The following is a 27318-nucleotide window of genomic DNA, read 5'->3' as shown; positions in this document are numbered from 1 at the left end:
AATGCCAAATGTCACTGCTTGAATAAATAAACATATGATCATTTTGTATAGGTTGAAGAATCTGTAAACAGAATGAACAAATAGTTCTAAGCCAAGATGATAATAGTAGTCTTCAAAATCAAGTTGTTAGTAGTAGTTAGTAGAAAAAGTAATTGGTTGAATTGATATTTAGTCATTTTAAAAATGTTACAAATGACCATCATTCTTGCTATGTTGAGGGAAAATGATTAAGAAGATTGAACAATACAATTAAAATATTTTAGAAACTGTCTGAAGCATCAGTAGAATAAATAGCAATAAATAATGAAACAATATAGGCAGTGGGAGATAGGAATTTATAGATCTGTCAATAGTAATTTGAGGAGAAGAATCGGCAGACTGAAGACGGTTCTGCAAAAAGCAGACCTGACAGCTGCAACATAGTGAAGAGCTACTGAGTAGATGACCAGCTCTTTTATAATTCCTCTTGTATTTGAGATCACCAACAAGTTCTCCAGACAATTGCTTCTTGTGAGGAGACCACAAATAACAGTCTCTAGTGGGTTTAGAGCTCTGGGAGATGAGGGAATAAAGATCTTGCTCAAACTGCAGTCATTGCCTTTGAAAGAACACTGGGTTCACATATTTTGCTTTCTAAACACTTTCAGAAATTGCTTGTTAATTGCTTTGTTAGGAATTTTGGATTAACAGGTTTTATAGCACCAGATGAGCTTCCTTGAATTCTTAGTGAAAGAAGTTTTAAATCCAAGATTAAGGATTTATGCAAAGAGTGATTAAAACTTTGATTTTAGAAAGTTCCACATGGTGGTCCAGATAAATTTGAAACAAAGATTTTTGGAATTAATTATTAAAATGCTGTTGTTTTGAAGTTTTTTTTAAAATAACAACTTTAAAATTAGACAAAGCAAAAACCATAAAGAAGTAAAGATTTTGATTAAAGGCGAAGACATTCAAATTCAATTTACAAATACAGAAAAAAACCCAAAATATTTTAACACTGGGCATGTTGAAGAATATTTTTGAACAGTGGATCCCAAAGTTAATTTTAAGAATTTCTGCCTCTATAGATAGACTCTAAAAGATGTTATAGAAAAGGGCAACTTTTACATTACAAAACTGAGACTGATTTGGAAGTGGATTGAAAAGTGACTGGCTACAAGAATGACATGAAAACAGATATCCCACTGGATACTGTCCTACATTTTAAGAATTAAAACAGATATAAAAATAACAAACAGAGTAACCTGTATAATTTTCCTATATTGGATTCATAAATTGTTAAAGCTTTGAAGAGTTTTGTAAGAATAGACAAAAAAAAAGACATTCTATCTAGGACATTATTTGAATAACTAAAGATCCAGATTGTTAGATGCACTAGGAAGGAATATAAAGTTGGTTTATTTAATCAAGATTAAAATACATATGTTACTTCTGGTAAACTTCAATAGACTTTTGCTATGCCAGGACTGAATATCTATGAAGACTCTCAATGATCCGTGTCATAGTTGCCCCAAAATTGTTTTCCCAAAAGGGGACAGGACGTTCTTGAGGTTTTTTTTCCCCCTTGAAAACATTTTGTTTTTCATCTAAAAAGCAGAACTGAAGAAGTTCCTTGGATGAGAAGTGAAATGTTTTAAATGAAAAAAATCCTAGAAAGTCCAGTTGCCTTTTGGAAAAGTATCTTAGGGGCATCAGGACTGAAATGACAATCCTTTAAGGATTTGTTTATAGATGGAGATCAGCTATGGGAAGATGATGTGATCTGCTGTATTTTAAGAGGATGTGATAAATTACTAAAATTGTTTGTACTTGTGTTAAAGGAAGAAGTCATTTCTTTATATATTTTTTCTTTTTCAGTTATTTTTTCTATTTTTGTTTTTGTTTTGTTTTTCTGCACTTTTTTCCCAAGTTGGTATTAGATTTGCTCTAGCTGTAATTTTAATGAAGTTACTCCATTAAAAAAAGAGTAGTTTTTCTAGAATGACATTCTAAAATGTCTTGATATCCTAATTGATACATTTATCTGGCTGTTCAACTCAAACTATATGGCAAGCCTACTTGGATATACATCCCTGATTATATTTGTTCTCAGCCTTTGAAAAAAAATGTAATTGGAAACACTTTTTAAAAAACAACAACAGCTTTATTGTAGAGTTAAACTTTTTATTTTTACATATGACTAGTTTTGCCTAAATAATGTGTATTTTAAAGAAGGGCGTTCCTCTTTTAAAGGAATTGAACTATTTACCTATGCGTGTAGAGAAAACTATATTTAGTAGATCCAATAAGAAATATGTTGAACATTTATGGAAGGAACCGCATCAAATGCAGGAAACAGGTGTGACTATAAACAATAGGAAGTGCATATGTACTTTAAAAGTTAAACATCTTGGAATTTATTACCAGAACATTGACCCTCTACAGATTTAATGTTGTCTTAAGATACTTCTAAATTTGGCTGTTATTATGAAGTGTCTCTATCTTCTCCATGCAGTATTTCAGAGACGGGGAATAGAGGGAAGAAAGGGATCTTGTAATGTTCCATTTATAATTCTCTGTTTTCTAATCTTTCTTTCAATTTTTGCATCAAATTCGTTAAATGAAAAAAAAGATGGTAGGACAAAAGCTGTCCTATGAAAACAGCCCTAGATTCCTTTAGAGAAAAAAAAAACCTCTATGATATCAAAATAATCATTCATGTAATTTATATGCTGCCCAACTCCCAAATTACTCTTGCAGCTGTAGCTAAGAAGATTTCTAATATTTACATTCTGAATACTTTTATTATAGTAATAATATTTATATTGAAAAGTACATTGAGATTGGCAACTCAATTGCTAAACGAAGTGGTCTTTAAGTGGGACAACACATGACTGTCCTCTTTAGTGGCAGCAGGTCCAACAATCCTGGTTACAGTTGTTAAGCAAATTTTCTACAGTCATTAAGTGAGACATCATATAAGCATTATGTGCAACCTTCTGTCTATTTCCCCATTGGCTTTGATTGTTGGAAGCCATCTGGGAAGGCCCACATGATAATAACATGTATGTAAGTGCAAGCACCAGTCATAAGTTATTTTTTTCAGCACCTTTGGAGCTTCAGACAGTGGTTAAACTAATGGTTATTAAGCATGGACTACATGTAGATGTGTATATATAAAATATACTTCTCAGAACAAATAATATTACTATAAAATGTTTGTTAGGCAAAATGATACATCATTAGGCAATAATTTTTTAATCAATATGCCACAAGTGGGCTAACATAAAGAATGCATCCAACATCTAGAGCCCATTACTGCCATGAAATTGTAATTTGGTGAAGTTGTAGATGCTTCAGCATTGCTGTGTCACTACGATCACCCGCAGTTACATAATTGTTATTTCCAACACTCCCTGCCAGCTTCCCACAAAGGAAATCAATGGGGATGCCAGCAGGAAATCGAAAGACTCCCACTTGCATTGCTTTTTTTGCCCACCTGTGGTCATTCTCTTTATTTAGTTAAGGAGATATCTCTGAAATGTTGACCAAACAGGCCACAGGTTGTCCAATAAAACTTTAGAAATCAACATTGAAATATTCATAATGGCAGTATTGCAGAATTTTTGCATATTATTTTTATAATCTCATAGTTTTAAGTTTAGAACTAATGTATGACCAATGATGTTATAGGAATGCAACTAGGGGATTCTGATTGGGAGATATACAATGAATTAACTGCTGCAAAAATATGCAATATCTGTTGAATAAATTGATGAACTAAATATATGCTTACATATTTTCTTTTGAAAATATTGCAATGAGTTTAAAACTCAGCAAATATGCACATATCTAAGTATGTTTGAGAAAACAGCAAACTGCACTATCACCATGTGCAAAATATTTTTAAAAATCACATAGGAAGCTTAAGAAACAAAATTTTCTGATTTTTTAAAAATATGCACAAAGAATATGGAAAGAAAACCAAATATATACAGTAGACCAGAAATGAAACAGGAATGTCAGGAAAGCAAAAATTGAAAATGCACCAAAAATTCTGAAAGGTAATAAAAAAGGGACTCGGTATATCTACTGCTGTAAAATGTTAAAAGCATATTCATTTCTATATTGGTTCTCTTTTCTCCAATAGAAAATTTAGTTCTATGAGGAAATTATGACAACAATGAGAAAAATAGGAATAAAGATAAAACTTAAAAATCTACTCTGAGATTCTTACTGATTTTGAGTTTAAATGTCCAGGGGAGATGAATTGCTTCCTAGGCCTTAGTTGATTTCTCAATAAACCTTTGTGCATTATATTTAGGAAATCCTGGAGAAATAAATGCAAATATTCCTATCTTTAAAAACAATAAGGAGGGAATCTGAGGGATTAAGAGTTCTGTCTGACATCAATACCTGGAAAGATTCTAGAACAGATCATAAAGCAAGTGAGCAGATTTCAAAAACACTGTGGTAATTGCCAGCATGAGCAATTGTTTCCAAATTAACTTTATCTTGGACTTTGATCAGATTGCTTTGTTACTAAGAATATGGAAATGAGGGAGATATAATAGACCTTGATCTCAACAAAGCATTTGACAATAGTACTTGTGACATGCTGATTATAGGTTGAGTAAATACATGTATGGCTACAGGACATTAATTAATAAAGAATGTAGTTGAAGAATTCTGAGGATTTTCATGGATGTCATCACACTGGAGCAAAATTTCAATATTTTTATTAATGACTTGAATGAAGAAGTGAAGGAAGTGCACTCTAGCCGAGAATACTTTTAGGACAATAGGTATGGATGATGCATCTCTAGTGTAATCAAAGGACTACTATATAGTGGTGTTGTGACTTCTATGCATTTTAGACTACAGAGTATATATATACCCTGTATTTACTGGTTGCATTAAACACTACCCCAAAATATTTGAAGATTTTAGCAAACCCTGGTCTAGAAGTATATTTTAAGGTGTTGGTTACGACCTTTAAAGCGCTCCATGGCTTAGGGCCTGGGTACTTACGGGACCGCCTGCTGTTACCACATGCCTCCCACCGACCCGTACGCTCTCACAGAGAGGGACTTCTCAGGGTGCCGTCCGCCAAACAATGTCGGCTGGCGGCCCCCAGGGGAAGGGCCTTCTCTGTGGGGGCTCCCACACTCTGGAACGAGCTTCCCCCAGGTTTACGCCAAATACCTGACCTTCGGACTTTCCGCCGCGAACTGAAGACATACCTTTTTATCCGCGCGGGACTGGCTTAAATTGAATTTTAAATGTTAAATTTTATTAATTTTAAAAGGGGTTTTTTAGTGTATGGTAAATTTTTAAATTTTCAGGCTAATTTAAATAAGTTTTTTAAATGCCATTTTAATTGTATTTTGTATTGCTCGTTTTATTCTGCCTGTACACCGCCCTGAGTCCTTCGGGAGAAGGGCGGTATAAAAATCAAATAAATAATAATAATAATAATAATAATTTTCCCAACTAGATGCTACAAATCAGAGGATGATCTAATACCATGTGTCCAGCTCTAGAATCTGCTTGCCTTTCAACTATTTTTTAAAATCATTTTTTAAATTCCATCTTTATTATTTTTATAAATAACTCAAGGCAGGATACATACCAAACACTCCTTCCTCCTCCTATTTTCCCCGTAATAGCAATCCTTTGATGTGAGTTGGGCTGAAAAAGAATGATGGGTCCAGAATCACTTTGGGGTGCTAATTGGCAGAAAGAAGCTGGTTACCTTTTTTCTACATTAGAACTGTAAGGGCTAAACCCCACTCCTGTAAATAAAGTTCTTACTGATTGTATTTTTTTTTCATTAAAGACTGCAGTATTGAAACGACAACACCAGTATGTATGTTCTACAATTCCCGAGAATGCAGAGAAAGAAGCTTACAGCTTATTTGTAACAGAGGTAATATATTTTTTTGTATCTTTCTAACATATGCCACTTCTGGGCTACAAAAAACTAAATAGTCATTAGATGGCATCAGGTTTCTTATATCTTTTAGACATCTGGAGCTCATCTGGATTTCTGCAGTCCAGAGGTGGTATGCCTAGTTACTTAAGTCTATATTACAATTTGCTTTGTTATTGTAACCAGTCAGAACAACAATAAAGTGTTCCGATTCATCTCCACCCTTTACTCGGAGCTCCAGCTGGCTAGAGTAGCAGTCTCGAAGTAGTATTCAGTAAGACTTTTAGAAACTGTTTGGAGTTTTGTAAAATTTCCTTCCAAACTAGCTTTTTGGAGTGTGCTGGATATTTAAGAAATAGGCTGTTTAATATTCTGAACAGAATGCTTTAATTTGTTACTTAGTATTTCAGGAACATGCTTTGTTTGTCTAATAAATATAGCACAAAATAATTATATCTTGGACCTCAGCATTTACTTGACTCTTTTTGTTTCAGTGAGAGAGTAGAAGTGATTTTCCTCTTCTAAATTCCTCGTGATATATCTATATCAATCCAAATCTAGTCACCTCTCCATTCTAAATTCAGTCCAGTTAAATTGCTAAATGGTTGAGCAAGTCAGTTTTCGCACTCATTTATTGCTGTCAGTTGTTCACAATTATGTCTCTTTAAATCACTCTGGCAGAATTCTTGTTCATTCATACAGTAGTACAGACCTATAGGGAGATTGCATTAGAATGTTTTAGGAAATTGAATGCCTAAATAAACTCTACAGGTGTGGTTTAGTTAAAGTTTATGGTATTTTTCAAATAGTAAAACAAAATGTAGCCAAGTTAAGAGAAATAAAATCACAGTAAACAGATAATAACCTGGCAATCTGGCTAAATAGGCTGCTGTTAGCTGCAAGTGGACATCTTTGTAATAAGAGCAATATAAAAATATAATAATATGGTTTAGTGTTTCAGAACTCCTTCAATACAGGGGCAAAGTGTTTATTCAAATGGGATGAGTTTCCCCCGAATAGCTCCTGGGAGGGCATTAAATCTTGCCAGAATTAGGGCTGTTCTGAAATTTGCTATTTGGCTTGGAAATCAACCTGGCTTGAAAAAATGTGAATAACTGCCCAGGAACACACCTCTAAATATGACAGCCAAGTCTGATTCCAAATCTCTGGCTTGCTGTGTAAAGGATCCCTCTGCATCTTAATATACCACCATCAGGATTATATTAAGTGAGAAATCTAGCAATTCCTACCCTAAAATGAATCAAAGTAATGGCTTAATTTTTTTTAAAATTTGTGTTTATATCCCACCCTTCTCCGAAGACTCAGGGCGGCTTACACTATGTTAGCAATAGTCTTCATTCTATTTGTATATTTATATACAAAGTCAACTTACTGCCCCCAACAATCTGGGTCCTCATTTTACCTACCTTATAAAGGATGGAAGGCTGAGTCAACCTTGGGCCTGGTGGGATTAGAACCTGCAGTAATTGCAGGCAGCTGCTGTTAATAACAGACTGCATTAGCAGCCTGAGCCACAGAGGCCCATTATTAATAATTAATCATTAAAAATCACAGGAATTAAGCCACAATTTGGGGGGGATAACAAATAAGAGGAAAAAAGACATAAATTTTCAATTTTGATCACTCCAAAACTTATGTTGAAGGCACACAATAGGAACCTATCATGGATATTATGAAAATGGCATTGAAAACCACTGAGAGGTCAAGAAGAACAAGAATGGTCTACCCCCATCCTCCTTCAACCCACCCCGAGGCCATCCAAGAGCACAGTCAATGCTGTCTCTGTCTCTTACCTTGGCCTGAATCCTGACTGAAGGGGATCCATAAATCTGTTTCATCCAGGGTCCTTTATAGCTTTCCAGAATCTTCCCTAAAAAGGGAAGACTTGATGTTGTCCAGATTGGTCAAGCCAAGCAATGGTCTCTTGAGAAGGGGATATTCCACCACTTTCTTCAGAAGCGGAGGGATTCCCCTTCCCTCAAGGAAGAGCTTACCACCCACCCAATCACACATCCTAATTCTGGGCAGCCTTGACCAGCCAGGAGGGGCATGGATCTAAGAAGTAGTTGAATTAAGATCAACAAGAATCAACTGAAATGAAAATTCCTTTTTTCCCCTTTAATTAGCATAGATATAGCAGTGTGATCAGAGCAAGTACTCAAATTACTAAAGTAAATGTATTGTTGCCTACAAGAAGTGACCTAAAGTTTATTTTTTGTCCTGATTTAAAGTGTATTAAGACATACATCTCTGACTGGCATGTTGTCAATTTCAAACATGAAGATTACTCAGGAGACTTTCGGCAGCTTCCAAAGTAAGTAATTTTTGTCTTAAGCTTTATATTAATGCTTACTAATACTTGTTAACTTTTAATATTTAATGTGGTAGATTCTTGGAAATTACTTCCATTTCAATTCTAACATGCCAGATTTGGAAACATGTTTTTTCCTGGCTTCCAGGTTTAATTTCTTAGGATGATTCAGTCCTGCAATATGGGTTTCACAAAAACAACATGGAAAGAACATTTGCAGTTTGTTTTTTTCATGGTTTCGGGAGAAGCAAGAGCTATGATGCTTATTAATAATTGATCATTAATTTTAAAAATTCCATTTTGAATTGTGAAATATGAATGCTATATCAGTACTGTATACAAATAACTGCAGAAATGTATGAGGCTGTGTTAACCATTTTCCTATAAAGGAAGAATGTCAGTTCAATGAAGAAATAATATGCTGTAAATCCTCATTTTTAGCAGGTGAAAATTTAATATTGATAGATTATAGCAAGTATGTCAGCAATTAGTTTAAGATGCATTTAAATGATTTTCCCTACATTTGCAAAACAAATTTCAAATCGTTTCCAAATCTTAGCTACATTTGCATTCAAGATAAAAAATAAGAAAAACTAAATCAAAACTATTATTACCTTCATATAGGCATTCTCTTTTAGAGTCTCTCATGCTATATATTATAATCATACTTTCACACACTGGCAAACTGTTGCAGTGTGTGACCCTGTAATAATTATTGTGTGTTATGGCTCTTTTCTTTTTTTTTAGCAAAGGGAACAGATTAGAAAAGCTTCCAGTTCATGTTTTTGAAGTTGATGAAGAAGCTGATAAGGATGAGGCAAGTCTATTTTTTTGATTATTTTATTTCACTTCATTTTAAAGTTGTTGTTATGATATAGGCCCCTTTTGGAGTAACAAAATGTTATATTTAATAAGAAGTAACTTTATCCTGAAATCTTTAAAATATATTGAATAATATATTACTTTGCCCCAGTGATCTGTATTAGGCATAATAATTTTAAATAGTTTGTAGATGGAGGCGCATGATAGTTCCTTATGTATTTTGTTTATTATTTTAAAACCACCTTATAATTCTGTGCATTTCCAGATGGTATGCAACATTAAAATATCATTTAAATGTAAAATACAGGCCCATAAATACTTTATCTTTGTAAGCTAATATGAATGTATATCAGTGGGTGGCATATAAACCTAATAAATAAATAAATAAATAAAACAAGAATTTAAGAATTATTAAAATACTCAAAAGTTATATGAAGTCATACTCTGAAAAAAACAGGAGCAGATGAATTTATATAGCTTCTGAAAAAGATTAAAATTATTACTATATTTTTAAGAAAGATTATTCTCTCTAATACCATCTGCTATTTTTATATGGTTTCTTTTTCCTTCCTTTCCCCCCCTTAAGAATTTAGTTTCCTTAGTTTTTTTAGAGAAATAGTATATTGCCTTGCTTCTTCCAACCCTCTGGGAATTAATACTTTATTAGTGTGCCTTTGGTTATGCTGACCTACAAGAACTTACAGCTTTGTTTAGAGACCAGTTCCATGTTATAGATTTATCTTTAGGAGAGTCTTTTAACCTCTTCTTTTACATACTTTTTTATTGTCAAGCTAAAACTTTTTATTTATATTTGATTTATGTGTTTCTAATTTCAATCCGAGATTCATGCATGTGGGCAGCTAACAATAGTTAAAAGCACAATAACAACATATAACAAAAAAAGACAATAATACCCATTTAATAAGTATCTGAGATTAAAAAAAACCTACAAAAGCAAATCAAACTATTGTATAGGCTCTACCACGTGTCATGTCTGAACCTCTGTGCTCAGTGACAAAACCATAGCTGAGGCCTTGTGAAAGGCCAATAGCATTGGGACAATTTAATCTTGGGAGGAGCTGCTGTTCCAAAGGGCCCTATAACAGATGGGACACCCTAATAGACTGGACAGGAACATTAATCCCAGCTAATCCAGTCATTAATAGAGACATTGCCTGGCTGTTCTGACCAAGGTATATAAACGTTTTCCTAAAAGATAAAGCATTCTGAAATAACCTACAAAATTGCTAAATAATGTGCTTAACTCAATTCTTTCCTGTGTTTCAACCTGACCACAGGAGTTGGTTATTTATTTCATTAATGAGATTTAGCAGTATTTTTAGAATTTACTTTACCTTTTATGATCTAATATTGCACAACAGAAGGGAAACCATGATGAATGAGTGTTACAATACTATGTTTCTCTTCTATTGACAACATTGAGTTATGCTCAATAGTCATATTTAAGTTAGATCAAAGCACTTGTTTATTAGTTATTTTATTTATTTATAGGTTTATTTTTAAAAAAAAATATTTTACTCATGAATTTGAATTTATGTGAAGTTTATTTTTTAATAGGATGCTGCATCTCTAGGATCTCAAAAGGGTGGACTTACAAAACAAGGATGGTTATATAAAGGGAACATGAACAGTGCAATCAGTGTTACTATGCGGGTATGTATAATTTTTGGCTATTCATAAAATACTGTGATGTTATATAATGTACAAGTGCACATTGACTATGATTTCAGCAATACTTCTTAATGTATAAAAAGGTTTGCAGTGTTGTGAATACAATTAAAGAGGTACTTTTGGTCTCTGTGTCACATTGCTTTTGTTTTTAATACATTTTAATTTTTCATAAATTAGTCATTCAAAAGAAGATTTTTTCATCTCCTTCAACTTGGTGATGGATCATATAATCTTAATTTCTACAAAGATGAAAAAATATCAAAAGAACCAAAAGGATCAATTTTTTTGGATTCCTGCATGGGCGTTGTCCAAGTAAGTAGAGAATTATACTGCTTGATATGATGTGTAACTCTTGCAAAAACCCATAGTATTTCTTCTAGTACTTTGGAATTACATCTTCATACTTCTTTACTTGTATAGAATATAAATTCATTAAATGCAACAGGGATTATTTTTGAATTAATTTACTAGAATTGCACTATTGGTCCTCTGGGTGATAGAAATATATATTTTTTATTACAATGGCTTTATGCTTTTAGTGAGCAAGTATTATAAAATAGTGTCTTTTCACAAGAGCTTAATAATAATAACACAGGTCTAGTTTAAGTGTTGAATTAATAAATCTAGAATCATGTTTTTTTGAAATAAGATATTCAGGAATTGGTGCTGCTATGTTTGTTGCTATGAAACTTATCTTTTTGAGCATCTAGTGGGTTTCCAAGTTTGAATAATACTGATACAGACTAAAAAAAGTATCTTCTCACCAGAAAGGCCAAAAAACAGTTATTTTTCATTTGCGTGCTAAGCATGGAGAATGCTGGGAATTTTTTATTTTTATTTTTATTTTTATTTAATTTTGTCACACAATATACACAAACAACAAGCACACAAAAAGATTATAAAATATATAAACATATATATGAGGAGAAACAAGGAAGTATAAGCATATATATATATATATATAGGAAAAGAAACAGTAGGACAGGAACAGTAGGCACGTTTGTGCTCTTATGCACGCAGATGTAACAAACCTGGAATTATGCACACATATTAATTGCTTTCAGATTTCCCCCCTCTGTTTAATAGTTTAATATAAAATTGTTTCTGTAATCTGGTTCATGTAACACTTAAACTCTGGTTGAGCATTATATTTAGAAGCAAGTAAGCTTGAATAAAGCTTCATGATCATGCATTCTCCATTTTCCCCTTGGGCACATTTGGGAGAATAGTTCAGAAGAGTTTACTTTCACTTTTATAGAATTTTGAATTACAGTACTATAGCCAGCAAACAACTTAAAAACTCAACAGCAGGTTTTAGTGTTCATTTATTGTTCATTGAAAACATTGACTTCCAGTCCTGCTGAAGTCTACCCAAATTGCAAGAAGAAAATAAGAATGTGATCCATCATTTTTCAGGGTATTCTGCTTATAGTGCTAAACCATAATTTAATATTGCATGTGAACACAATCAGTATGTGCATTTTTTTCCCTTGGAAATATCTCTTGTGTGAATTTTGCTAATTATAATTTTATAATTAGCAAAATTATTATAATAACCAAAATGCCAAAGTTGTTCAAAAATCAGGGCAAAATATAAGTTGAAACCTTCAATATTTTATCTTACATTTTCTGGCAAATGGGATCCTTCTCATCCTTCATTACTAGCCCTTCTTCCATATTATTATATAAATTAATAATACTTCTCAGGCAGAATATTTTGGAAAACTTGCCCATGGGTTAATTAGAAAAACTTGAATTTAAGATGGAAAATATTTTAGTTTTTGGGTTTTTTTATCACAACTCCTAAAAAGAATGTCTTTTTCCTAGACTTCATTCACAGTAGCATAATTTCTTGTAATCAATATGTTCAGAATAAATCTGTGGAACTCCTCAATTATTATTAATTGTCTGACCTGTTTTGACTTCTTTCTCTTTTTTGGCAATATAAAAGGAGTTCTAACATTGCTAAATTGAGCTAAATAGACAAGCTATCATTTGGGAGGTTTTGGTTCTTAACACTTGAATGGGTTTTTGTATATGTATAATTTGATTATATTTTATCTTAAAAATTATGTCTAAAAAACTGGACAGATATTATAAAAGGCCATTGTCTCACTTTTTCCTTCTCGTATCCTCCATCAATAAAATCAATAAAAATAGTAAAGTAAAAAAATTTCAATAAAGCACAAACACACACGCATTCACCCCCCTCACAATAGATATTAGATTAGAAATATAGAAAACAATAATGTCAGCGTTCCAAGTAATGCACCCAACTCCTCAAAGTTCTACTTAGATTCCTCAAAGAACAGTTTATTGAGTACATCATATTGGCACAACTGGTGAAAACTCACTCTGAAATTCCTGCGGTTTTCACCTAATTAAAAAGAGAAAATTTTCCCCTTCCCCCAAGTTATCAGTCACATTGTCCAATAGAGATGCTGACCGGTTGCTTGGTTACTTCACTCCTCCTCTCCCAGCCATCTGTTGGAATGACCCTGGTTCCCAAAACGTTTTGTTTTGACTGCAAAACCCCAGTTAACTATTCCCCCCTCCCTGTCCCCTCTTCTTCCTTGCGGCAACTCTGAAGCCACAGAGATAGCCTCAGCCAGGTTCACTTCAGGTTGACAAATAGATTTTTATACAAGAAATTAAACCCTGACAATATGAATGAATCATATTGTTCAGTCTGTCCATTATTCATGCAAACATTGAGAGTGAACATGTTTCCTCAGTTCACTATTTTAGGCCTAAAAGTAGTAGTTTCTTTTTAACAATGCAAAATTAGAGGGTGAGGGAGAAAAGAAAATCTGTTGCAGCTGCTAGATTAATATTTTTTCATTATATTGCAGAACAATAAAGTCCGACGTTTTGCCTTTGAGCTCAAGATGCAGGACAAGAGTAGCTATCTTCTTGCCGCAGACAGTGAAGCAGAAATGGAAGAATGGATTACAACTCTAAACAAAATTCTCCAATTAAATTTTGAAGCAGCAATGCAAGAAAAGAGATATGAGGACTCCCATGAGGGTAAACGCAGCTTATTTCCACGTTGCTTTCAAGCTGTTTAGTAAAAAAAAAAATGTTTTTCTCTATAATTAATAATTGGTTATAAGTAATTTTCAAACAGCGGCATGGTAGTCTAATGGTGAAGACTCTCACATTCCACTTGGAAGGTTGAGAGTTCAATCCTCGGTAGCAGCAGATATTTTCTTTCAAGGGCACAAAGAAAAAATATCTGCTGTGAACTCCGTGTAGGTGTCAGAAGAGCATCTGGCCAGTAAATGCTCAATTCCATCTAGTCGCCCTGATTCTACCCCAAACAGGAACTGCAGGGTTGTAAAAAGGGAGTTTATACAGTACTTTCCTCTGTTTTTGGTAGCCTATACAGATATGTATTATTAAAAAAAAGTCACATTTACTGTCAAAATAATATATAGGGATATAAATAATATATCCACAATGAATCTCATTTAGTTTTTACAAACCAGGCTGCTGTGATTCTTAAGAATCAATTAGTTGATCTTCTTACAAATGCCAGAATGCTGTGATAGTGACAAATTAGATACAGTCCAACATTAAGCAGTACCTAACAGAAAATAGAAAATTGCCCATTTGAATTTTGTTCCTGAATAGTGTGAAAGATTACCAATTTCCAGAATTTTGAAAGCTTGTGAGATTCTTGGTTGTTCTATAGTGATCAATGGACTTCTATAACTTCTTTTTTTTTTAATTTCCAGAAGATGAACAAAACAGGATAGACAGCTCATCTGGTTTAGATGCTTACCTTCCAGAAATTGCGAAGGTAGTCTCGTGCATTTTTTTTTAAATTATGAAATTCAATGACAGTATGTGATAGAATCTGCAAAAATAGAACATTCTGGAATGTACAATTGCCCCTCTGACCTGCATCAAACTATCATCATAGCAGTCATATGTTGATTTCTAGAGTTAAATACTTTAAATTTAAAATGGTTTAAAGTATCCAGGGCATAGTATTCTTGATGAAACAGGTTTTTTTTAAAGGTTCAAACTACTCTCTGAACACCTCAAATTGTTTCTGGTTTGAAGGATGAAACATGTCACTAAACAGTCACTTGAGACAGCAGGATCTGAAGGTGTTTGTCATGATCAATAACAGGAATAGAACATTCCATGGTTATTTGGAATGCTTCATTTTTAAATCAAGTGAATTTTGCAAATTGCTAGTTTATACACCTTACTAAGGAAAGAATGTTGATACTTACCAGGAAGGTTTGTTTTTAAAGTATAGTTGTTAAATAAAACTTAGGCTGCTAGAAAGAATGCTTTTTGAGTTGGGTTTTTGTTTTTTTCATAATTTCAAGCTAGTTTTTCTTGGTGGACAAGATATAGAGAAAACATTAATACCTATCATTGTCAAACGATCAGGATCCTCTTTAAGCAGATCTAATTCTTGATAGAATAAGAAATTAATGGGAGTAAATATTTCTATCAGAATAGTTTTATTGGCCTTTAAATTTAATAGTGTTTTACATTTAGAAAAATTACACTCAAGAAAATAGTCTGATTTAGCCTTAAGAGTGATATGCTAAAGCAGTGTGTTACAGCAAATAGCAGATGGTATTAGAGAGAATAATCTTTCTTAAAAATATAGTAATAATTTAAATCTTTTTCAGAAGCTATATAAATTCATCTGCTCCTGTTTTTTTCAGAGTATGACTCCATATACTTTTGAGTATTTTAATAATTCTTAAATTCTTGTTTGTTTATTTATTTATTTAGTTTATATGCCAATTTTGCCAACTTTACGATGTGTGGACTTCAACTCCCAGAATTACATTAAGCAGGATTCTGGGTAGCATTCTGCGTGCCTTGAGCTCTTTTTTGCTCAAAGCAAGCTGTTACTAAAAGGAGATACCAAAAGATCCCTTTAGAATGGAGATTGTGTCCATGTGGTAGAGGAATAATTGAAACAATGGAACATATTTTAGTTCTTATTTGTTTTATCTTAACTTGTTACTATCAGATTAATTCTTCTTACCAGAAAGTTTGCTCCTATTTGGCTCTTTGTTTAAACAACTTCTATTCTTTGCAATGTGCAGTATGCTTTTGCCCCTTGAAAATTCTGCTTAGATCAGGTAAACATCTGCACTGCATCTCTAAATCCAATGTGTTAGATTCGGGCAATAACGAGGCAGGAGACCAGGATAGTGACAACAGCTCTTTACTATATGGTGAACCCAGCAGCCAGTGCTGGGAAAAACCTCTCCTTATATACAGTTTAACCGGGGGCTTCAACCAATCAGCAACGTGCTATTTTCCCGCCAAAACTTTTAAAGATACATTACACTCCTTCCCTCCCAGAAAACACTTTACCACTATTTACATAAAATTTACATCTTATTTTTCGACGTAATCACGCAAGTAGACTGGGCGTCTCCTGACTCTTTCAGACCTGCGCAATTCATTCCCTGGGAGTGAGTCGAGCTGGCCGGAGGGACTGTTTGTTCCTCTCAGCTCCTCCTCTAGGCCATCCGGCCCTGGATTATTTGCAGAGTCTTCCTGCTGTCTTCAGGATGAACCAGTTGGCGTCGCTGGACCTCCGGCACTCAGATAAGTCCCGCGTTGCCCCGGGTTTGAGTCAGCTGTGGATTCAACATTGAATAGTCAGGGCATGTTTCGCCTGATTCTGTATTACCTGTTATGCTTTCTTATCTGGTCTATGTGGCGCTTCCATACCCGGCCATCCCCAACTCAACTAGATATGACTTTGGTCCTGTTATTTCTATGATTGTTCCTGCTAACCAGGTCGGGCCTCGCTGTAGTTGTGTGCCCACACTAGGTCGCCTGTTGCCATCTCTCTTGTTTTACCTGTGCCCCTTTGTAACCGCCTGGTGTGTAGTTTGGGTTTAAACGGTCTAGGGGCACCTAAGTTTCCGACCCATTAATAGTTCGGCCGGGCTGCGGCCAGTTGTGACACAGGGGTTCTGTGTTGGACTGCTAGGAATGTATCGATTTTGTTTGCCAATCGCCTGGCTTGATTCTGGACAATGCTTCCTTTGCGCTCCGAACGAACGCTCTGCAAGGCCGTTCATCGCAGGGTGGAAAGGCGCCGAGAGGACATGCCGGATGCCCTCCTCTGCCAAGTACCCTCAAACTGGGTTGCCGTGAATTGCGGGCGTTATCGGAGACTAAAGTGTCGGGCAACCCATGGGTTACAAATAGGTGCCGTAGGACTGAGATCACGGCCTCGGCTGTCATGGATCTCATGAGAATGATTTCCAGCCATTTGGAGTAGGCATCGACTACTACCAGAAAGGTTTGGCCGTGGAAGGGGCCGGCAAAATCGATATGGATCCTAGACCAGGGGCCCTGGGGTCTCTCCCATTCCCGAATCGGGGCCGTTGGGGGTAGCGGTCTGACTCCTGGCAGGCCTGGCATTTCCCTACCCTCTCAGCAATTTCCGAGTCCATTAAGGGCCACCACACATAGCTTCTCGCTAGACCCTTCATCCTCACGATCCCTGGGTGACCTTCGTGAAGGAGATCCAATACCTTTTTTCTTAGTTTCTCCGGGATCACCACTCGATCCCCCCATAGCAGGCACCCCCCTTGAGCCGAGAGTTCCCCACGTTTTTTTACAAACTCTTTAAAACGCTCGCCCGGCGCAGCGGGCCAACCTCTTTGTACCCAACCAATTACAGTTCTTATTGTAATGTCCTTATACGAAGCCCGAGCCACCTCTTTGGATGTGACTGGGCCAGAGTCCAAAGAGTCAATTAGCAGAACTGGTATCCCCGGAGTGGGGTCTTCGATAGTCTCTGGTAACGGGCATCTGCTCAGAGCGTCTGCATGCTCTAATTCCTTTCCTGGCTGATGTAGTAATTTGTAAGAATACGCTGCCAGGAAGATAGTCCATCGGGTCAGTCTTGGCGAAAGTGCCACGGGCGTTGGGCGGTCGCCTGCCAGCAGACCTAGCAACGGTCTATGGTCCGTGATGATTTCAAAATCACGACCAAATACATACTCATGGAATTTCTTTACCCCTGAGACTATAGCCAAGGCTTCCTTATCAAGCTGGCTATAATTCCTTTCAGTGGATGACATGGTTCGGGAGTAGTATGCAATAGGGGCTTCTGTGCCATTTGGTAACCTGTGGCTGAGCACAGCCCCCACCCCATAGGGAGATGCATCGCAACTTAACACTAATGGCAGCGTGCCATTGTATTGGATAAGGAGGCTATCACTCGTTAGGAGATTCTTTACCCCTTCGAATGCCCTAGCTTCCGCCTTTCCCCAAGACCATGCAGCCGTCTTTGCCAGTAATTTATGCAGCAGCTCGGCTACTGTTGCCTTATTCCTTAAGAATACTGCGTAGAAGTTGATCAGACCTAAGAAAGCCTGTAACTCCCTTTTGTTCTTTGGAACCGGGGCCTTCCTGATGGCCCTTACCTTGCTCTCAGTGGGGTGAATCCCTTCCCTGTCTATCCGGTAGCCCAGGAATTCCACAGACTCCACCCCGATCTGGCATTTGTTCAGTTTAACCGTGAGACCGGCAGACCGGAAAATGCCCAAAACTTTTCGCAGCCTTACCCCTAATTCCTCTAGATTCTCAGCGGATACCAGTACATCGTCAAAGTATGGTACCACCCCTGGTAGGCCCTGCAATAGCCGCTCCATTAGGTTCTGAAATAACCCTGGAGCCACACTAACCCCAAACTGTAATCGGGTACACTTGAAAGCCCCTCTGTGAGTCACGATTGTCTGTGCTTCGGCTGTGCTGCTATCTACGGGCAGCTGTTGATAGGCTTGGGCCAAGTCTAGCTTGGCAAAAACTTGCCCTTGCCCCATTGAGTGCAGTAGGTGCTGTACCACCGGGACGGGGTAAGCACTCTTTTGCAACGCTTTGTTAAGCGTTGCCTTGTAGTCAGCGCAAATCCGGACCGACCCGTCCGGTTTGACTGGGGTGACTATAGGGGTCTCCCACTTAGCATGGTCAACTGGCACTAGAATTCCCTGGTTTACTAGCTTGTCCAGTTCCCGGTCAATCCTGGGCTTTAGGGCGAACGGGACCCTCCTAGCCTTTAGACGGATAGGGGCAACTTGGGGGTCTATGTTAAAAGAGATAGGGGTCCCCGTGTACTTGCCCAGGCAGTCTCTGAAAACGTCCCCAAATTCTTTCACGAGTGCGTCTTTGAGGTCGACTTCGTTTCTGAAGATTCCAGTCACTCCCATGCCCAATGCTCGGAACCAGTCCAGTCCCAACAAGCTTGGCAGGGTCCCATCAACGATGGTGATGGGCAGAGTTTTCTTGTATTGTCCATACTCGACGTGGACGGACGTTACCCCTCGGACGGGGATGCGATTCCCCTGGTAGTCTTGTACCTTTAATTTCTGTGGTTGCAGTTTGCGCTTTGCGATGGCGGGTAAGGCTCTCACGAGAGTGTCCCAGGACATGATCGTGATCGATGAGCCGGTGTCCACCTCCAATCGGCACGGCACCCCCTCAATCTTTGCCTTTGTAAAGATTTTTTTCTCTAGGCGAGTTGATGCGTGACCCACTCTCACGACAGTCTGATTCAACTTCGCGCCTTTTTTAAACTGACCACTCGCGGGCCGCTTCGCCGTTCCCGCGCTCTGATTGGCCGGTTTGAATTTTTGGCGGGAAGGTTGGGGAGCTCGACAGACCTGTGCTAGGTGCCCCTTCCTTTCGCATCGCCGACAGGTTGCATCTTTAAATCTGCATTGTTGTCGTTGGTGTTGCCCTCCGCAACTCGCGCAGTCGCCCCGGTCGTCTTTCTCCGGCCTCCCGGTGTGGAAGACTCCTTCCTCCTCACCGTCCGATTCAGCCTGGGCCTCTTCATTGTGGACCGGGGTTGATTTTGCACCAGCCGTTGGTGCAACCTGCTTTTGTAGGGTTTCCGCCGCTTGGGTGGACATCTCGTGAGCCCTGGCTTCGTCCAGGGCGTTTGCCAGCGTTAGGTTGCTTTTAGACAGCAGCCGCCTCCGCAAACGGATGTCCCTGACCCCGCGGATGAGTTGCTCCAGCAATGCCTCGTCCAAGTCTCGGTACTCGCAATGTTTTGAGGCTTTCCTCAGGGCGGCCATGTATGCGCTGATGGACTCGCCTTCTTGCTGTCTGCGCTCCCCGAATTCAAACCGTTGCACATACTTGGATGGCATTGGTGCAAAATGGGCTTTTAGTAAAGTCTGCAGAGTTTGCCACGGTACCGACTGTACCGGCGTTGGCTCAGCCAGCGATTCTGCGGTGTCGAAAACTTCTGGACCGCAGTGGCTCAGGAAATAGGCTCGCTTCCTGTTGTCTGAAACTCCTTGAAGTTCGCTCGCCTCGAGGAAACACTCAAGCGAGCCATGTATGACCCCATTTTCCTTAGCTGGGTCGAATGGCGCTGGCGGTGTGTAGCCGGACATCGCTGCTTTCCGCCCTTGTTTTGCTGGGTTCGCATCTTCCTGGTGAGTTCAGCTCTTTTCCTGGCGCTCTTAGCCTCGAGATCCCACCTTCGTCGCCAGTGTTAGATTCGGGCAATAACGAGGCAGGAGACCAGGATAGTGACAACAGCTCTTTACTATATGGTGAACCCAGCAGCCAGTGCTGGGAAAAACCTCTCCTTATATACAGTTTAACCGGGGGCTTCAACCAATCAGCAACGTGCTATTTTCCCGCCAAAACTTTTAAAGATACATTACACAATGTAAGAATTAGGACATAATTTTTGATAGAATATTATCATGTATTTGGGACATTACACACATTACACAAAGGACAGCCTTAAAAAAAACCTTTGGGACTGAATGCCAACATTTTTCCTGGGACTGGGAAAGGAACTAAGCAATTTTCTACAAGGTGAAGTTTTAATTAATTGAAGACACATCATACTTTTCATTCTAGAAATGTCTTTTATGGTCATTAAAAGCAAAATGGAATTTGTGTATGATATAGAGGTGACTAGATGGTTGTGCATGGTATATAATTTTAGCCACTGATGCACATGAAGCTAAATACATACTTAGGAGATACATTCAAAATTATTTATTTCTAAATTCAGTTAAAAGTACAGTGTGAAATGGGAAATGTTGAACTCTATAGAAAGTGACTGGGATTTGGCTGTTCCTTGAGATGCAGGATACCTGCTTATTATATCTAATCTTGGTACCTCAAATGCAGTTTCCTGTTTCCTTGAGATCCAGCAGCTATTTTGGCTTATGTTTTTCTTAGGTACTATTCTCCCTGTATTCTGAGCTATTTTGTTGCTATTTACAGTAAGATTAATTTTGTTTAATCTCTGGATGGTTTCAAAAATATAAGTACCCTTGTGAATTATGCTCTGTTTCTTGGTCTCAGTCTGTTATATATATTTTTTCTGTAGAAACAAACACTACAGAATGGCTTGGCAATTGTATTTCTCTGTGTTTGAGATACTGCTTCATTCATTTTTTAAAGTTAGCTACTCATGACAGGGTCACCTGTTCTGTTTCACCATAATCTTTGCAGGAGATACTTGCCATCCCATTCTTGGTATACTGAAGGCTCCTCTATCAATGTCACCTTCTTTTTCTGAACCAAAATAATTCTAGACAGGAAATAAAGTTGGTCAGAAAGGTTATATTTTAGTACAAAATAAGTAAAATGTGGAATTTACAGAAATAGATTCTATTTTTGTAAAAAGTGCAGAATGAAATATACTAGCAGATTAAAGAATTGCCATATTTTTATACTTCAGATTGGATCTGTTATTGTATGCTTACTGTATTGTTCATTTCCTACTACACACCATCAAATTTCTCTTACCATAAAGTTAACTATAGTATTGTGTATATGTGTGTTTATAAACATAAATTCACAGAAATAAACATAAATACATGAGTATGTTTACACACACACACACACACACACATCAGGGGTGAAATCTAAAAATTTTCTCTACCGGTTCTGTGGGCGTGGCTTGGTGGTCAGATGACTGGGTGGGTGTGGCCAATAACAATAAATAATAAAAATAATAAACAAAGTATACAAAACAATAAGAGGTACCAAAAACCAACTTTCACACTTTACACACACACAACACAACACAACTGACTCACACACAATGTAAAAGCAGCTGCACTTCACCCAAAATGGCCCCCGCAACAAGCAGGAACCTCACACAGCCACATAAAGCTCAAAAATAAACTTTCACACTTTACACCAGGGATGTCCAAACTACGGCCTGCGGGCCAACTGCGGCCCGCGGGTCAGTTTTTATTGGCCTGCAGCAAATTCTGAAAATATAATTGAATATGGCCCGCACATGGTGCTTGAGCTCAACTCTGTTGCACTTCTCAGTTTCAACACTAGATGGAGCCAGTCACAGAAAAGGTGCTTCTCCACTAAACAAAATTAAGCAAAGAAAAATATTTACCACGAGTCACCAGAAATGGCAGCACCGAAGAAACGCAAGATAGCAAGTGAGTGTAGAAGATTTCAAACACGGTGGGAAAATGAATATTTCTTTAAAGAAATCAACGGAAAGTGTGTGGCCCGGGCCTTTGCTTATTTTTCTGTATTTGGCCCTCACCAAAAAAACTTTGGACACCCCTGCTTTACACACACACAACACAACTGACTCATACACACACACACAAAATGCCACATACAGCTTTGTGAGATTTTCTATGTTTGTGTAGTTAGAGTGAAACACTACAGAAACACACCAAATCTCAGAAAGCTGCACAAATATTTTATTTTATTATTTTATTTTATTTATATTTTTTAGATCAGGGGTCTCCAACCTTAGTAACTTTAAGGTTTGTGGACTTCAACTCCCAGAGTTCCTCAGCCAGCAGAGCTGGCTGAGGAACTTTGGGAATTGAAGTCCACAAGCTTTAAAGTTACTAAGGTTGGTGACCCCTGTTTTAGATAAAAGCAGCTAAATTTAAAACTTCCTTAACTTTAAATTGCTGTCTAAAAAAAAACTCCTTAAAAAACCCCAATTAACTATTTTTTAAAGCTCCCCCGCTCATTTACTTACCCAATTGGAGGCAGGCAGATTGAGTTGCTCACCGAGGAGATGGATTGCAGGCAGGCAGATTCAATTGCTAGCTGATGCAACTGACTGCAGCAGCCGAAGCAAAGATAGGCTTAGCGAGCCCAAAACAAGCAGCAATTAGTTAAGTGGGGACAGAGTGATTGGGTGGGCATGGGAAGGGGCTGTTATAAGAGGTTGTAGAAAATATGTTTTTTAAAGGTTCTGGTGATCAGGCAACTCAGCTGGGATTGCCAGAGGAGCCTTTTAAAAACTTTTTTTTACAACCTCTTCAGCCGAAGAGGTTGTTTAAAAAAAAACTTTTAAAGGGTTCTGATGATCCCAACTGAGCCGCGCGATCATCAAAGGTTTTTTTTTTTACTTTTAAAAGCATTTTTTCGGCTGAAGAAAAAATGCTTTTAAAAGTAAAAAAAAAAACACCTCTGATGATGGCGTGGTTCAGCAGGGGGAGGGAGCGGGGCCAGGGATTTTTGCTATTGGTTCTCCGAACCACCAGCTGCCATTGCTACCGGATCAGGCAATCCGGTCCGAACCGGGAGCATTTCATCCCTGATATATACACATACATACTCATACATATATAAACACACACACACACACACACACATATACATACGTGTGTGTGTTTATAAAAAAAATGCTTTCTCTCCCTTATGGGTGGTTTGTATCTTCATCAGTCTTGGGTCTTCCACCAGAGGCCTGCGAGTTTAAGGGTTCTATGCAGCATTTTAGCTGTTCCTAGCAGTACATTCTTCTGGATAGAGAGCTCTGAAGTTGCTTCTGGAATTTGTTGGAGCCAATCTCCCAGCTCAGAAGTTACAGCCCCAAGTGCTTCTACAGTTTCTCCTTCAATTAAAGGAAAGGGGTGAATAAAAATGGAAATTTAAAGCAAGAGAAGGTTACAAATAAGAAAAGAAATAAGGAGAAAACATTATTTAATGGGGATTGGAATTAAGATGAAAGAAGGATGAAAAATTATCTAAAGGATGGAATTGCTGTCAGGGGAATTGGGGAGGATCTGAAAGTGACTTAACTGGTTTTATCTGTAGTTCTTTATTTTTCCTTGTTACCCATCAGTATATTAATGTACTATTCACGAGATAAATGTTATAATTAAATGATTAAAATAATCCAAAGAACATAGAAATATTCCTAGAGCTGATAAATTGGAAGAAAGATTTAAAACTAAAATCAGTTGGCCATACCATGAGAAATATTCTAGAGCCCAGCCTGTCCTGTGTCGTCTCAAACTGTTATCATCACTAGTCCTACAGAGGACTTCACATCTGTTCTTGAGAGTTCCATTTAGTCTAGGAGAAATTACCCTAAAGAAAGAAGGATTGTTTTTTTAAAAAAAACGTTTATTAATTTAAAAATGCCATTTCATTTTGTAGAGTTGCAGAGATTCTGAATTCAAATTCAAAAGTGAAAACAGGGTTAAGCTCTTTGCGCTGGACCCAGATGCACAGGTAAGACTGATTGCAGGGAAAATCCAAAGCTTTTATATAATTTTAAGTATTTAAAGGTTATATTTAATGTTTGTTTCTTTTAAAGAAACTAGACTTCTCTGGTATTGACCCTGAAGTTAAGCCATTTGAAGAGAAGTTTGGAAAGAAAATCCTGGTGAAATGCAATGACTTATCTTTTAATCTACAAAGCTGTGTGGCTGAAAATGAAGAGGGACCAACAACGAATGTAAGCTGCAATAGTGAATCTATCATTTGTAATGTTTCAAGAATAATACCTAATATATATTTTGATGTCTAAGACTCCAAACATTCTGAGAAAATATAATTTCATCTGAAAACTTATTAGAGTTTTACAATCCAGTGCAAATTGAACAAATTGAATGACAAGGCTTTACCACAATAAGAAATTAGAAGTTATATAGAGCTGATTATGTTTTGTTTAAGTAAGGTGCATATGTGAATTTTTAAGAAATTGTAGTATTAACATTTGACTATATATAGTACTAGTATGATCTAGACCACGGGTGTCAAACTCGCCGCATCACATTGCTGTCATATGAGTTTCGCTGTGTTTTTCCCCATTTGTGGAGCTGGGGTAGGCATGGCCTGCATGTGACGCATCCAGCTCGTGGGCCACCAGTTTGAAACCCCTGATCTAGACAATAAGAATATATGGAACATAAGGTACTATTCTGTTTAATGGCATTCATCATATAAACATTAATGTGTAATATAAGAACTGCTTTTTCTACTGGCAGTTCTACACTATTGTTGTGCCTCGCCCGCCCCCCTCTCCTCAGCCGGGCCCCTCTCATCTCCTGTTATCTCAGCCAGAGACTGATAGTGCAGACGAATGGCCTGGCATGCCTCCAGCCCCCAGTCCTGGCACCATGCCCGGACAGACTGAGCAAATAAACCTCCCCTCCACAGCGTGTGAGCATGAGGAGCATGAAGCCAGTCACGAGCTAGAATTGCCGGCAGCTGGAGGGTGGACAGATCCACGCTTCCGGAGAATGGAGAGGCGACGTCAGCAAAAGGAAGGGAGGGACAGGCCTGGATAAGTGCTGAGTCATGGAGCCACACCCCATGGCCTATATAAAGGATCTGCTTTCTGGCATTCTTTGAGTCAGGCAAAGTCTAATCTGGTTGCTGAAGTCACACCTTGGATTCCTGCCTGCCCTGAGAACTCTGACAGGACTTTGGCAAAGCTGCAGAGGCTTCGTGGCCACGTTTGAGACAGACTTTCCAGACCCGGCCGTCAGAGGAGGAGTGGGACACGACAACTATCTATTGTTACAAGTAAATTAGCATTTGCCATTATTATGTTCATGTCTTCTTTTTTTAATGTCCAGGTAGAGCCATTTTTCATCTCACTGTCACTTTTCGATGTTAAGCATAATCGGAAGATTTCATCAGATTTCCATGTTGATTTGAATCATAGCACAGTGAGAGATATGCTAGCTAATACATCACAGGAGTTGTTGAATGGGAGTAGTGATCGCTTACATCCAATTCAGGATATTATTTCAGATGTTATGCTACAATATCCCAAACAAGTAAGGAAAATTAGTGTTTCATTAAAAATCAGTGTCCCATATTTATATTTAGGAATTAATGAAGCAATTAATTTGTCTTTAGGGAATATTCTCAGTAACGTGTCCACACCCGGATATATTTCTAGTGGCCAGAATAGAAAAAGTCTTACAAGGGAGCATCACTCATTGTGCTGAGCCATATATGAAAAGTTCTGATTCTTCTAAGGTATTTGCTTTGATTGTTGGGTATTTATAATTTCTGAATTTGTCTATAACTTGGTAGCTCAACAACATCAAACTGAAACGTGCACATATTCAAGACATAGTTGCTAGATTTTGCTATCAGTTTAATTCCTACACTCGGCAGACAAAGGTAAATACAATTTGTAGGCAAAGTTGCATCTTCTGTGCTGAAATTTGTTTACCAATTGCAAAAGCGGACTAAAAAAGATTGTAAAATCAATTACTGAATATCTGTTAAGGAGTCTCAAATATTGCTTTAGTTTTAATATTTGTTTGGAAAACAAGAACTTAATTGTAGTAAAAAGCATGGGCAACAAACTTTTAGATAAATTTTAGGAGTTAAGGCAAAATTAGATTGAGAGTTTGATGCCCATAGTAGTTTGGTAAGTAGTTAAGAAAAGGGAGTGGAAGAAATTTCAGTTTCAGTAAGAATAGGGATTGCAGAGATGTATGCGGGGGAATTTTGAGTTGTAATTCAGTTCTTTTTCTGATTGCTTACAGGTTGCTCAAAAGGTTCTGAAAAATGCAAAACAGGCTTGCCAACGACTAGGGCAATACAGAATGCCATTTGCATGGGCAGCCAGGTAATGCATGATAGCGTTCTTGATTTAATTCAAGAAGTCTCTGACTTGTATTGTTATGACCTCCTATATTGGTAAATTAATTTATGGGAGTGCCCGCTCCTATTGAATTAAATAATAGTTTAAATGTATTTCTAGTTTGGCATCAACCCAATATTTGTGACAAATGATTTAGAATTGGAATTTAGTCCTTTTTGCCCATTTATACTAACTTTAGTAAATTCATGTGTTAATGTTTTCTAAACTGCCTCTTTTCTTTATTTTCCCACTATGAAGTTCATATAAATATTTTTGATTTAAAAAACTTGCATTTCAGAACACTGTTTAAGGATATGGCTGGAACACTGGACAAAAGTGCAAGATTTTCTACACTTTACAAACAAGATAGTAACAAACTTTCAAATGAAGACATGCTTAAATTGTTAGCTGATTTCAGAAAGTGAGTCTTTTGTTTTACATAGAAATGAAATTATTCATATGTATTCAAATGGTAATAAGCCGATTTGTGTCACATGTGTTGCTTGGAATGGTGTGGTGCTGCTTTTCCCCCCCTCCAATAGAGTTATGACCATAAAGTTATAGAAGAGTTGCAAACTCAAAGTTCTCTAAATCTTCCTCTTTCGTATTTTATGTTGATTTTTAATTAGTTTATTTATGACTGATCCTGTCTATGTGATTTATTTATGACTGATCCTGTCTATGTGATTTATT

General features: G+C 37.3%; 1 protein-coding gene across 4 annotated transcripts in view; it reads left to right on the top strand.

Annotated features, from left to right (window-relative positions):
* Window positions 1-27318, top strand: part of DOCK9 (dedicator of cytokinesis 9) — a 134570-nt gene that overhangs the window by 36525 nt on the left and 70727 nt on the right. For 3 of the 4 annotated variants that reach the window (XM_058184564.1, XM_058184565.1, XM_058184563.1), the window contains exons 3-15: window positions 5819-5908; window positions 8164-8246; window positions 8991-9060; window positions 10644-10739; window positions 10935-11069; window positions 13610-13784; window positions 14495-14559; window positions 24174-24248; window positions 24334-24474; window positions 25601-25804; window positions 25887-26009; window positions 26528-26610; window positions 26924-27046. In XM_058184564.1, coding sequence (XP_058040547.1) covers window positions 5819-5908; window positions 8164-8246; window positions 8991-9060; window positions 10644-10739; window positions 10935-11069; window positions 13610-13784; window positions 14495-14559; window positions 24174-24248; window positions 24334-24474; window positions 25601-25804; window positions 25887-26009; window positions 26528-26610; window positions 26924-27046 — 1463 coding nt within the window. Of the gene's footprint in view, window positions 1-5818; window positions 5909-8163; window positions 8247-8990; window positions 9061-10643; window positions 10740-10934; window positions 11070-13609; window positions 13785-14494; window positions 14560-24173; window positions 24249-24333; window positions 24475-25600; window positions 25805-25886; window positions 26010-26527; window positions 26611-26923; window positions 27047-27318 lie in introns of those variants that run through there. The other variant, XM_058184561.1, reaches the window with a different exon arrangement.

The sequence above is a fragment of the Ahaetulla prasina genome, chromosome 5 (assembly GCF_028640845.1).
Source record: "Ahaetulla prasina isolate Xishuangbanna chromosome 5, ASM2864084v1, whole genome shotgun sequence".
Taxonomy (NCBI): Eukaryota; Metazoa; Chordata; class Lepidosauria; order Squamata; family Colubridae; genus Ahaetulla; species Ahaetulla prasina.
Note: the sequence above shows the minus strand (reverse complement) of the source record. Positions and strands in the feature narration are given on the sequence as shown.